This window comes from Amphibalanus amphitrite, unplaced genomic scaffold (assembly GCF_019059575.1).
Source record: "Amphibalanus amphitrite isolate SeventyFive unplaced genomic scaffold, NRLGWU_Aamphi_draft 001919F_arrow, whole genome shotgun sequence".
Classification (NCBI taxonomy): domain Eukaryota; kingdom Metazoa; phylum Arthropoda; class Thecostraca; order Balanomorpha; family Balanidae; genus Amphibalanus; species Amphibalanus amphitrite.
This window is the reverse complement of record NW_024883412.1, coordinates 7,529-21,286: the sequence shown is the minus strand read 5'-3', so window position 1 is coordinate 21,286 and position 13,758 is coordinate 7,529. Positions and strand designations below refer to the sequence as shown.

Sequence of the window (13,758 nt, the reverse complement as noted above, 5' to 3'; positions counted from 1 at the left end):
TTCGTACATTTTAGTTGGACTGCAAGTTACATGTTGCTTTCGTTCTGTGGTGTCGGACGAAAGTATCAAAATCATAACTCCGACTCCGGAGTCGAAGTCAGTAGTTGGCGACTCCAACTCAGACTTCGACTCCGGACAAAAATGTCGAATTCGACCACCTCCAAATCCGGCCCAGACTTCGACTCCGAAGCCCTGATTTTTTTCTCGCTGAGTTCGAATTTAACACCCATTGGAACATTTATCCCGAACCGTGGTAATGATCAGTTTTCCGTGGTGTGCTGGGATGGGGGTTTTACCTGTCCCCCTTCCTGTCTAACTCGGCACTTAGGCCACGTAGCGACACGCAGTAAGCGGCACTAGAAAACGTCAAAAATAATGGAGGAAATACTTCGGTCATTTTTTAGATCAGGTCAAAGGTCAGGTCACCAGAGGTCATCAAAGTTCAACTTTTGCATTTTTTTTCAACAATTTTCGAAATACTGACGCTTAACTCGGAAACCAATAGAACTACAGTGCGGGAGTCTCCGAAAATATCAAAGCGATCGTTTAGTTAGTCGGTGTAGCTAGCTACAGCGAGCACTGGATATTTTTCTAAGGCAATGTCACTTGACGTGACGTGACCTAGGGTCAGGACTGCGGAGCCGATGGATTTTAGGGTGACTCCGACTCCGACTCCGACTCCGGCTTCAAAAATCGTCTCCGACTCCGACTCCGACTCCGGATGGTTCTATTAAAATCCATATAATGATATTGAAGCTCATAACGGATGTTTTTATCTTGCCTGAAACGATCCTTTGTGCGTTCCAAAGCTTTTAGATGCAAAAATGCAATAAAAATAGCAAGCAGAATTAAAAAGCAGATTCTGGGGAATTCACATTCTTACTTCTTTCGCTGAAAGTGAAAACGTTCGTCCAAAACAGCAACACGGCCTTTTTTCGACAAAATATAAATTCGAGCGCAGCATTGTCAATCCAACAGGTGCAGTGCATGACGTTGAGCTATGCAGCGTTAACTCCGACTTCGGAGTCGGAGTCGGTAAGATTTTGGCGACTCCGACTCCGACTCCGACTCCGGCCAGAACTGTCGACTCCGACCGACTCCAGCTCCGACTCCCGACTCCGACTCCGCAGCCCTGCCTAGGGTAATCTGACATTGAAAGACCCAGGTTTGAAAGTTTCACATCATGTGCGGGGAAGATGCATAAATAGGTTTCCCGAAAATGGTGGTACACAGAGCCGCCGTTTTTTTTCAGATATTTGCGAAAAACTGAGTAGGACATGACATCGCCCCCCCCCCTCCAGCACGGCGTGGATTACAGGAAGTACTTTTGGAGCCTACGTAACTTTTACGAAGCTGCCAGTGGAGATACCACCTGCGATGGAGAGCCGGCAAGATGCCTACTGGTTGACCTGACCCGACCTGGCTTAAATGCATGAAGATAATATCTGTGATGAAAACTAACATAAACGAGCATAATATAACATAACATAAACTTCGCCCTCGTAGTTCTACGACCTACGAGGGCGAAGCATCACTAGGTGGTCACCAATTTCGTGCCTGTTAATCAATTTTGGAATATCTCATTGTTTGTCACAGAGTATTGTTTGTCACATAGTGATAAAAACAGAAATCCACACAATTTGAGCTCCCTTATTGAAGCAATCAGCGAAGGCATGATGCATAATATTTGCTGAATGCTTGCATTCAACTGATAAATAACTCGTCTACACAGCAAGACATTTATTTATCGCCCATAGGATGCATACTAGATAGAGCACATCGCCCACGCTCCAGCATAGTGTCACAGCAAATATTACTTTTCTAAGACGGATTGGTCTGTGAAAGTCCTCACAGCTGTCCCTTCCCCATACATCGCCATCATTTGACAACAGGCCGGCACGCTCCAAAGGAGACACGCTTTAACAGATCGCTCTTTATACCGCACACACCCACAGCATTTCACGGGTGACATATGAATGTTTCGTGTGGCTTTTCACATCGAAAGCCGCTGATAATATAGGCACAGGTGGAGCGTGAAGAGTGCCGACGGTTGTAAAATTACCTTAGCGAAAAGATGAATGGGCTAGCCAGTTCCCCTCCCGCCTTGCGTGTTTAGCTATAAGTGATATGCCAATCATTCTAAAGGATATTTTTTGTCAAGCAACTGCCACTAAGAGTGCAAAAACTACTTGTCGGAACATAGAGGCTTCCATATATTTTCATTCTCAGCATTGTGCAACATTTGTATTAACCCGCGCCCCAGTGGCGGTCTCAGCCAACTTCGCCCTAGTGAGGGGGGGCATATGTTACCACCCACCTCTAACTCAAAAACTAAGAGGGCTAGAAAGACGCGGTAAAAAGCAGTCGATAGCTCTCAATGCGTACGTTTGAAAGTATTTCAGTCATTTTTCACCTTAGAGCAATATTGGGGTCACCAGAGGTCATCAAAGGTCAAAATTTGCCAATTGTCATTATATTTTTCAGAAAACATGCCGCTATCTCAGGAACTATGGTAGCTAGAATAACGCAGGAAAAAGCAATCGATAGCGTTTGAACTCTTCTTTTGAAAAGGTCATTATCAATATTGACCTCAGGTCAACGGTTTGGCCTCCAGAGGGCAGAGTCCAAAAATAACTGTTTTTACGAAAAGTGTTTTTCGACAATAACTTTCGACTACAAAAATCCACGACATTTCTATTGCCAGAATCGTGTTCCTCTCGCCGAGACGCGTCGAATGAACTATAATTTGACCTTGAAAGGTCAAGTTGAAAATTTGACCTCAGGTCAAGGTTATGACCTTACCGGAAAAGATCATGTTGCATATCAGTCGATGCGTCTTAACAAGGCAAACACAATGAGACCAACCCCAGCGTTCTATCTCTTTCCAATCGCGAGTTATTGGCAAAAAACTGTTTGTAGCCTCAAGTGACCTCGGATGACCTGTCTAGAGGCTATCAGCAAAAATGACACCTTGGTCATCACGAGTGGACTAAATCATTGTGATTCTGAAATATTTGGACTGTTCCGATGCGTACACACGGATCTAGAGGCATTTTCATTTTTCTCCATTGACTTGTAATGGAAAGGTTTCGCCACTGACCTGACCTTAGGTCACGGATATAAAAAATCCGAGATATACAAATTGTAGGCGCCCATAACAGCATGCAATCCACCAAGTTTGAAACCTTTCTGACAAACACTGCAGGCTGGACATGATTGCAAACTTTTTTAGGCTTGGTCAGTTAACTTGACCTGGTGACCTGACCTGACATGACCTGGGGTCAAAAATTTCACACATTGTCCAAAATCGATGTACCAAAAGCTACCCCAAGCGGCGCGGCGCTACGCGCCGCGGTTTTTTATTCACACGCAAAAAACGCAACAGGGTGGTAACATATGCCCCCCCCCCCCACTGGGGCGAAGGTTAAAGCACAATTTATGTCTGCCAATGTCGTCTTAGTCTTAGTGTTTCTCCGAGAGATTCGCAAAGTTAAAGGAAATAGTTCACTTTTTAACATGGGTTTTGAACTGGAATAGCAGTTCCGTAGCTTGGGCTGAGACGAGCATAAATCAGGAGCTTTTACAGCCCAACGATCACCCTAGGCAAAGATCTATATTACTATTTGAGGAGGGCGTAGTTTCTGTCTATTACGAAGGTCGCGACATGGTGCTACGTAGCGCGGGTTACAGATCACACCGTTGCACCTACCGCGCTGAAATTTGCGCAAGTTATAGAACAAGGATGGACAACGTGCCTTTGAGCGGTCTCGGCTCGATCGGATCGATAGCGAGCGCGTGGCGCGTGCCCAAAAAGTGCAAATTCGCGTCATAGACTTTACATGTATAAATCGGCTGGCAAAAACGGGCGAAAATGGCTAAATTTGCCCGACACGGGTCCGTTCCCCGTGCAATATCTCGGTAGCCGTGCGCCCGATCGGCACGGGGAAAACAGCATCGTGTAGAGAATCGAACGGGCAATCGAATAGTGTGCGGTGCAGGGGTGGCACGCGCCACGTGCAAGTGTGAGGGCAATTTCATTTCAAAAAGTGCCATTTTAAACGGATTTTGGAATTTATATTAATGTAGGCGCCGCTGCTGCTTAAGTGTAGAGTTAACGACCTTTTATCCAATGTCTTGTATTTGGCGTTCAAGACCACGTTCAAACAAACAAAGTTTACTCTTCGATGCCGTTCTCAAAAATATCACCAAACAGCCAGCGGTGCCTATGCGCGCGCGTGCGGCCGCTCGCTCCACGCGACTGATCCAGCGACCGGCCGCGACCGCTGACCCAGACGGCCGGTCACCGCCCCAGGCGCCCGGCCGGCCGAGCGCTACCGCCCCGGCCCGTCAGCTGCTCCAGCGCGGGCCGAAAAGGGTACCCTCTGAGGCATTCACATAATCAAGTTAAACCAAAGAAAAGAAAGGGAAAAGACGATGGCGCCAACACCCCCCGCCTTGAACACTCCCGGGGTTCAAACACCTGAATATGACTGAGCCATCTCGAGGACACATAACACACAACATAAAGTCCATCCCGAGGACTGAACATAATCGCAAGCATACTAAATGATTTCAACTGAAGCACTTATGTCGAAAGCACTTATGCCGAAAGCACTTATGCCGAAAGCGCCTTGCCGAAGCGGGCGCCTCCTCCGCTAGATCTCAGATCGCCCCCGAGGACGCTGCTCCACCTCACTGTTCCTTCTCCTTCTCCTTCTCCTCCTACCACCGCATATCAATGCCGTACAGCCGCTTGGCGTTTTCGCGAGTTTGCCGCTTCACGCAGTCTCTGTTGGTATCGTGTAGGTCGGCGAGAGCGCGTGTCACGTACTCTGACATCCCAGGGTGGGACCATCTTGTGCGGCCTCTGTGTTCCTGGGGCAAGAAGTGGGGGGCATCGGACTCTATGAGTATTCTGTCCAGAGGCAGCGCTTTAGCTACCATTCTGGCGTTGGAGGCGTTGACGTTGTAGATGAGTGGGGTAAACCCGAAGTAGCTGTTGTCGAACTGCTCCTGGCACATTCTGATCAGAGGCCACTGGCCGGTAACGCAGTGCCAGTGCATGGGATGCCCTCGTGGCACCATCCTCTGCATCATCTCCAGCCCTTCCCTCTCTGCTTCTCTCAGGTGGAGAACGGCGGGCATCTCCTCGTTGATTGCGATCTGAAGCTGCCGCTGGAACGCCTTTCGCTGCACGTCACTCGGGACGTGGTTATTTCGAGAGAAGTCTAAGCCCATCTCACCCACGGCTACTACACGTGGGTGAGACCGAAGGATCTCGATCAGGACGGCTTCTGTGTGTCCGTTCCACTCCGTGGCGCGGTGGGGGTGGCAGCCAAACGCCCCGTAGACTCTGGAGTCCTCCAGCAGGTTCATCCACCGTGACGAGCGCGACCAGTGGTTAGGGCGACAGAAGACTGTCAGGCATCCACCGAAGTCGGTAGGAAAGCCCACCCTGGCTCGCCTCATATACTCGGTGAGGCTCGCTGATCCTCCCTCTCTCTCCAACAGTAGGTCGAGGTGACAGTGGCTGTCGAAGAACTGGTTCCCGACGGAGGACGTCGCCGAACTCGCCTCCGCCAGAGTGTGGTGGTCTTCAACCCCTGCCGATGTCCTCCAGAAGACTCGTCTGACCGGTGACGTCGTTCGGCCTGCGCCATCTGACCAGAAGACCCTCCTGGTCTCTAGGTACGCCATCACCTGGAACCAGGGAAAATCGAGCAGCAACACGTTCTCATATATGCGATTTATGGCTTAACGTTGCCTGATTGTATGAAGTGAAGAAACTGACGATCAATTAATGACGATATTACTTATGACGAACAACGAAGCAATGACGACATACTTAAACGTGGTTTGAGTGCATAGCTAGATTTAAAAGGAATTCAATGCATATACACGACGACTAGACAGGTCGCTGTAGTCACGATCATACACGCAGTTGAGGCTTAATCAGCTGGGGAGCATATATGGGTGTGAGTCACATCACGCAGCCACTCATCCCTCATTCCTCCAAGAGCAGGACAAGCTTGGACACAGGTCTCTCTATCACGCTATGACCCGTGCGAACAAGTGCCCTTCGCACCAGTCCGTCGGCACTGGCCACAGCCCGTTCGACTCTACCCAGTCGCCACTGTGACCGGGGCAAGCCGTTTTCAACCACCACTACAACATCACCGTCTTGCAGATTTCGAACAGGTCGCTGCCATTTCACTCTGCTCTGTAGAAGTGCCAGATACTCCTTCGTCCATCGCTGCCAGAAGAGATCCGCCAGGTACTGAACTTGCTTCCAACGCTTTCGACAGATCAAGTCATCTGGCTCGAAGACTCCTGGCGGCAGCGGAGTACCGCTGCGCTGCAGAAGCAGATGGTTTGGTGTGAGAGGAGAGAGGTCCGATGGATCGTCAGAAACGGTGGTCAAGGGCCGACTGTTGACGATGGCTTCTACCTCACAGAGCAGTGTTCTCAGGCTGTCTTCAGTCATTGTCTGCTCACAAAGTACAGCTGTCAGGACCTTCCGCACTGTTCTGATCTGTCTCTCCCATATGCCTCCGAAGTGGGACGCACTCGGTGGATTGAAACTCCATTGGATGTTTCTCTGGCGCATTGCTTCAACAAGGTGTTCCTCGTTCCAGTTGTCGATGCATTCTCTGAGCTCGCGTTCTGCACCAACAAGGTTGGTTTCTCGGTCAGACCTCATGGATCTCACTTCTCCTCGGCGGGCGATGAAGCGTCTCAAGGCGTTGATGAAGGAATCCGTTGATAGTGAATCTGCGATCTCCAGATGGATGGCCCGTGATGCTAAGCAGGTGAATATTACCCCGTAGACCTTTGTTTGACCTCTTCCGCGTCTCACATAGAATGGGCCGAAGAGGTCCACTCCAGAATTTGTGAAGGGGGGCAGTCCAGGCTCCATGCGTTCCTCTGGTAAATCAGACATTTTCTGGGAGCACACTGGTGCTTGGAGACGTCTGCATCTTACGCATGCTCTCAGAACACGACGCACTGCTGTGTTCCCCTTAGTCACCCAGAAACGCTCACGTAGGGCGGCGAGAACATGCTCTCTTCCCTGGTGTCCTGCCTGGCGATGCGTGTCTTCGATGATGAGACGGGCTACATGACTGTTCCCAGGCAGAATCAAAGGATGTTTTCTTCCATGCTCTAAAGTGGATGCTCTCAGACGTCCTCCTACTCTGAGGAGGCCGTCTTCCAGTACTGGATCCAAGTTTCGGAGCGGACTGGGTTTCTTCAAGTGACGTCCTTTCGCTTTCTCGTCATTTCTGAAGTGTTCTTCCCCAAGAGCAGCCATCTCTTCTCCATACGCTTGCTTCTGCGTTGATCTGATGATGACCTTGACGGCTGCTTCCAGCTCGTCAACTGTCAACTGTCCGGTGAAGTCGGTTGCACACGACCTCGTCTTGTTCTTCGCCTTGGCTCGAAGAGCACTTCTCGCACGCATCAGCCATGCTACTGCTTTCTTCAGTTTGTACCAGCTAGAATAGTGTTCTGCCAGCTGTTGTACAGGATCCGCAGCATGTTCAAGACCAGCAGGGTTGGAAACATCATCACCAATCTGGTCACCAGCTTCTGTGCTGGACCTTTCCATCACGACAAGACTGCTTGCTTTGACTTCAGGATCAGAGGGTGACAATTCTGCGTCATCGAATGGCAACTGTGGCCACTCCGACTCAGGATTCCAGAGAAAGTCTGGGCCTCTCAGCCATCGTTCTGTCTGGTGTCCCCTGGATGCTTCGTCTGCAGGATTCATAGGTCCTGGGATGTACCTCCACTGTGAAGTAGAAGAACTGTCATGAATAATTTTAAGCCGGTTCGCCACGAAGACATGGAACCTCGTTTTTGTGTTCCTGATGTAGTTGATAACAGTCATGCTGTCACTCCAGAAATATGTAGAGTTCGCAGAGAGGTCCATGGCCCTTTCGATCCTCTTGTTGATCCTCACTGCCATGACAGCCGCAACCAGCTCGAGTCTTGGAATAGTGATCGTCTTCAGAGGGGCAACTCGAGCCTTTCCGCACAGAAATGAACACCATATTCTGCCCTCTGCGTCAGTCAGTCGCAGATATGCTACAGACCCAAACCCTTTCTCGCTGGCGTCCGAGAAATGGTGGACCTGAGCGTCCACACACTCACCCAAATGTCTGGGCATCACACATCTGTCAATGTGATAGTCTGCAAGCTTTGGCAGGGCTTCTATCCACTTCTTCCACATATCCTCTAAGTGGGGAGGCAAGGGCTGGTCCCATCCCAGTTCCAGTCTGCACAGCTCTTGAAGGATCATTCTCCCTGACAGGGTGAAGGGAGCGACTATGCCCAGCGGGTCATAGACGGAGCTGACCGTCGCGAGTATCCCCCTTCTGGTTGGTTCTTTCGTTGTCACTTCAGTTTTCACCACCAGCGCGTCATCCTCCGGAATCCAAACCACGCCTAGAGCCTTTGTCTCAGGAAGCTCACCATGACTGAGATCGATGGTCTTGACCTTCTTTCCACGTTCTTCGGAGGGGAATGAGTTCAGCAGTTGACGGCTGTTGCTCATGAGCTTGGTGAGATTGAATCCCCCCAAGGCGCAGAGCTGCTTCACACCATGCGCCAGCGCTGTCACTTTCTCTTGGTCTTGTCCAGACTTCAGGCAGTCATCGACGTAGAAGTTGTTGGAAACAGTTTGGGCAGCACCGTCTTCGAACAGCACTCCATGGTCCTTGGCCGTTTTCTTCAATGCGTAGCTCGCACAGCTGGGTGAGCTGCAGGCCCCGAACAGATGAACCGTCATACGATACGCCTTTGGGCGCATCTTCAAGTTGCCCTCTGGCCACCAGAGGAATCTGAGGAAGTCTCGATCCCCCGACGGTACCTTCACCTGGTAGAACATGGCTTCGACATCTGCCGTAAATGCTACAGCTCCCTCCCTGAACCTCAGCAAAACATCCAGCAGGTCGTTGGTGAGGTCTGGACCCTGAAGCAGCCTGTCATTCAGAGAGGTGTCGTGAAACTTCGCTGCGCAATCAAAAACCACTCTCAGTTTTTCTGGCTTCTGGGGATGACGGACACCATGATGAGGAAGGTACCAGACCTTGCCCTCATTCGTCTTTTCTTCTGGAACCTCTTCGGCGTAGCCTTTCTTCAACATTTCCTCCATGAAGATAGTGTAATCCTGGAGAAGACGTTCGTCTCCAGAGAGCTTCCGCTTCAGCGACTCCAGTCTTCTGGTGGCCATTGTAATGTTGTTTGGAAGCCGCACATTTTCATCTCTGAAAGGAAGTGGTATCTGGTAGTGGTTGTCACTCGTAAGTTCACATGCTGACTCGACCTTGTTCAGCCACACCAGATCTTCTTGAGACATTCCTTTTCCCTCCATGTTTTCGTCTCTGAATTCATCGTTGTACATCCTTATAAACATCTCGTGAACGTCCTCTTTGACGCTGACCCTGTTGAAGCGGATGTTTTGGCCAGTTTCTGGCTTCATGGGGCCGTTAACGACCCACCCCAGCTTGGTTTTCACCGCGAACGGCTCGCCTGGCATCCCGTGGATGACGTCCCATGGCTCCATTGCTTCTGGCACATTGTTGCCAATCATCAGGCTGACCTCCGAATTGATGTCCTGAAGTTCCAATTCTCTCAGGTGAGGCCAGACTTCTATATCCCGCGCTGTGGGAATGTCGTCGCGAGAAACTGGAATCTTGTCCAGGGTGTACGTTGCTGGAAGTGATATGAAGGAACTTTCTTCAAGATCAGACACTTGGATGCCGTTGATGATGAGACTCTTCATCCTGGTCACTTCCGGGTTCACGGTTTCCAAAGTCAATCGCGTTGGAGTGCAGTGGATACCCGCCTGCAGAGCTGTCAGCAAGGACTCAGTGCAGAAGCAGGCGGAACTGCCACTGTCCAGGAAGGCGTATGTAGATACTGTTTTACCGTCGCCTACCTTGACTGGAATGACCGGCATGTTCGACTGCAGATTCGCTCCAGTCTGCGTCATACCGACAGACCCATTTTTGACTGGCGTTTCAGATTCGTCACTGTTCTTCTCAGACGGTTGCAATGCTGGTGCTGAGCCTCTGTCCTCATGAAGGAGTGTTGGGTGGCGGCCTTTGCAGAGTTTGCAGAACTTCCGAGCCGAGCAGACAGACACGCGATGCCACTTCCGCAAGCAGCCGTAGCACAGGGCGTTTTTCAGAATGAACTCCCTCCTCTCCTGCATTGACTTCGACCTCAGCGTCGTACAGTCTTCTAACAAGTGTTCCTCTCCACAGAACCAACATTTTCTTTGCTGATCTCTGCTGTTGATGTTCGTGGCCATCACGCGTCCAGATCTTCCATGACCATATCCTTCGGTCCTCTGTGCTTCTCTGACTGACTTGTCGGGGGTTTGTCTTCCGAAGAGAGGGTCAGACAGTACTCTGGCTTCCTCTGCGACGTAGGAGACCAAGTCCTTGAACTTCACGTCTCCTTGCGAGTCCCGGATTCTCACAGCTTTCCTTCTCCATCTATCCTGCATACCAGGAGGCAGCTTGTCCAGGACACTCCTCAGAACACTTGGCTGGTCTAGCTGTAGAGATGACGCTTCACTTGTTACCGAAGAGTAGCAGCTCGACAGGAACAGAGAGAGTTTATCCAAGCCATGCGCGTCTTCAGGTTTGACCGAGGGCCACTTCATGATCTTGTTGATCAGGATAGCCACAGTTCTGTATGGATCTCCATACCGCTGATGAAGCCGGTTCCTGGCCTCGCTGTACCCTTCAGATGGTGACATCAGCAGACAACTTCTTATCAGCTCCTTGGGTTCTCCCACCAGGTATTGGTCCAAGTAAGCGAGGCGCTCTTCATCGTTGGCCAGTTTGGATCCGATGTTGCTGTCGAAGGTCTTGGTGAACTGAGTATATTCGGTGACGTTTCCAGCGAACTTCACCGTCTCCAACTTCGGGAGAAGACTCCTCATTTGCTGATTCATCAGAGACTCCATGACGAGATTCTGTCGGGTTACTAGCTCTTCTATCGAGCTCTTCTCTTGTGAATATTCAGGAGACCCTTCGTTAGTGTGCATTTTCTGGCTGCCAGGATAATGCGGTGTGCCTTGCAGAACTTCCGAGCCGAGAAGACAGTCAGGCGGTGTCTGCGTGGCTGGGCATGATGCACCCGGATGTGGTGCACTTTGGCTCAGCCTGGATGCTTCAGATTTCGGCACTCCAGCTTCAGTTGTTCCCAGCGCTCCAGCTTCAACGGCTCCAGTGAAGTCCTGGGTTTCTCGTCTTTGCAGTGCGTTGGCATGTTGTATCTCTTGTCGTTGTACATCAAGGTATCCCACAGGTACGTCCGCACACCTGTTCACTATAGATCCTGGGGAAGTCATTTTCTTGGTTGGAAGAGTCGTGGACACGTTGACATCTGATTGGAACCGCTGAGTAGGCTGGAAGATGGGCGCTTCAGCGTTCAATGAGGCCAGACGAGGTACTCTGTCAGCTTCTTCTGATCTTATCAGCTCTTCTTCGATAGTTCTTACAGCGTTCTCTCTGGCATCAACTTCAGCCATCTGCTGACGGATGTGCAGTTCTTCTTTCTTCTGCCGAGACATCAACCTCTGACGAAGCTCCATCTCCTTCAGCTCCATTTCTTGCTGCAGCTTGCGCTTCTGCACTTCGAGCCGCAGCAGAAGTTCTTCTTCTTCCACCTTTCTTCTCTCCTCCAGAAATGAAGCTTTCGCGCGAAGTTCTGCTTGTTTAGCTGCCTCCTGAGCTCTCATGGATGTCACCGAGCGTCTAGACGAAGAAGTGGCTCTTGTGCTGACAGATGAACGGGAAGCTACCGAAGCAACATCATCTCCAGCCTCATCTCCAGCTTCGCCTCCATCAGCAGCACCAGCAACACCGTCAACAGCTCCCGCAGTGACGCCTCCAGCAGCGCCTCCAGCAGCGCCTCCAGCAGCGCCTCCAGCAACGCCTCCAGCAACGCCTCCAGCAACGCCTCCAGCAACACCGAATAAATTAACGCGATTCGAGCCATCGACGCACTCTAAATACTCGCGCTGCGCGTTGAACTGACGTTCGTTACGGTCGCTTGTTTCATCTGTGCGAACGGTTCCGCGAGTAGTAGCCGCAGGGGACTGATAAAAATCAGAAACGTATGTTCTCGGATCCAATCCTTCCCTCGTAACTGCATGCATCAGTCTGTCCATGAGAGCCGCCTTTAACCCCCTCGTATCTAGGTCTCGTTTACCCAGTTCATATTTGAGCACGGGAATGGTAAACCTTTCCATCATTCAATTGGTTTGAAGTTTATATCTTACTGGATAAGCATTGAAGCGATATCAGTTACAAGCAGCTTTACCGATGTACGATATAAATGGCGAGGTGTAATGTGACGATATACGTGACGATAAACACTGAAATTTGACCGAAGTCGGGTGACGAATACTATTCAGTATACACTCAATGACGAACGAAGATAACGATAAAATATTGCAGAAAAAGGGAAGACAAAATCAGCTTCTCACCTTCTATAGCAGTCGAGGTGGTAGACTTCAGAGCTGGCGAATTCAGCGCTTCTTCGATCAACTTGGTAAATTTTGAGAACTGTAGGCGCCGCTGCTGCTTAAGTGTAGAGTTAACGACCTTTTATCCAATGTCTTGTATTTGGCATTCAAGACCACGTTCAAACAAACAAAGTTTACTCTTCGATGCCGTTCTCAAAAATATCACCAAACAGCCAGCGGTGCCTATGCGCGCGCGTGCGGCCGCTCGCTCCACGCGACTGATCCAGCGACCGGCCGCGACCGCTGACCCAGACGGCCGGTCACCGCCCCAGGCGCCCGGCCGGCCGAGCGCTACCGCCCCGGCCCGTCAGCTGCTCCAGCGCGGGCCGAAAAGGGTACCCTCTGAGGCATTCACATAATCAAGTTAAACCAAAGAAAAGAAAGGGAAAAGACGATGGCGCCAACAATTAATTTCAGGTGATCGTCAGACGGAATGAGTTGAAACAGCGCCTATTAGCAATAAAAATGTACCGTCTCTCATGGAAAAATTGTGAAAAGCTAATTGATCAAAAACAATGTGGAAAAAATCGCTGAATTAAATGGTATTTGTCCAAAATGTGCCACTAAAAAGTTACACGGGATTTGCTGCTTAACCTGATACGCTTGACAATTGAAAATGCTATCATTAGAAAGAGCATTCAATTCTCTCCAAGATCCAATCATCACGTTTGCATGACAAGCAACAGTATTCTTAAAAATATAAATGTTTTAAACCTCTGCAAAGTGATTTTTAGTGAAAATTATCTACGCCTTTAACCCTAGAACGCCTAGGGGGGGGGTTGTATCAACCCCCCCCCTGAGGTTTTTCGGAAATAGTGCAAAAACGGCGGCGCGCAGCGCCGCCAAATTTTGGGTACCTTATGGGGCAACCTTTGCGCATCTTTTGCCGAAAAAAAATTGATCGGGTCATGTCAGGTCACGGAGTTATGACGTCATAAGAGGTACAGCCTCCGGCCGGATTTTCACAAACTGAGTGCCAATGCCCGAGGTTTCCTGCCGGTGGTACGGACATCGGTTGATGGATCGTGATGAAACTTCCCATGCATGTTGGGGCAAGTATTGGCTATCATATGGTATAAGAAATTTGACCGGGTCAGGTCAGGTCACGGAGCTATGACGTCACAAGAGGAACAGCGTCCGGTACTATTTTTGAAAAGCGCCCGAACCACTATTTTGCTAATTCTTGTCACCTCAATGGGAATATGCAGCAATAT

General features: G+C 50.1%; 2 protein-coding genes across 2 annotated transcripts; both read right to left on the bottom strand.

Moving 5' to 3' along the window:
* Nucleotides 1-4,054: 4,054 nt before the first annotated feature.
* On the bottom strand, nucleotides 4,055-6,122 carry LOC122375779 (putative deoxyribonuclease TATDN2). The gene has a single exon (XM_043355279.1). It carries the CDS (start codon nucleotides 5,695-5,697, stop codon nucleotides 4,723-4,725), a length of 975 nt encoding a protein of 324 aa, XP_043211214.1. The 5' UTR covers nucleotides 5,698-6,122; the 3' UTR covers nucleotides 4,055-4,722.
* LOC122375781 lies at nucleotides 5,949-11,755 on the bottom strand. The gene is made up of 3 exons (XM_043355280.1): nucleotides 11,516-11,755; nucleotides 8,152-10,933; nucleotides 5,949-5,956 (listed from the first exon to the last, which is right to left on the bottom strand). The coding sequence occupies exons 1-3, from the start codon at nucleotides 11,753-11,755 to the stop codon at nucleotides 5,949-5,951; spliced, it is 3,030 nt and encodes a 1,009-aa protein (XP_043211215.1).
* Between the last annotated feature and the right edge of the window lie 2,003 nt (nucleotides 11,756-13,758).

Coding starts and splice junctions, on each gene's coding strand:
- LOC122375779 (XM_043355279.1), bottom strand. CDS start 5,697: ATGGCGTACCTAGAGACCAGGAGGGTCTTCTGGTCAGATGGCGCAGGC.
- LOC122375781 (XM_043355280.1), bottom strand. CDS start 11,755: ATGAGAGCTCAGGAGGCAGCTAAACAAGCAGAACTTCGCGCGAAAGCT. Junction 10,934..11,515: donor TTGATGCCAGAGAGAACGCT/GTAAGAACTATC, acceptor CTTCTCCCGAAG/TTGGAGACGGTGAAGTTCGC.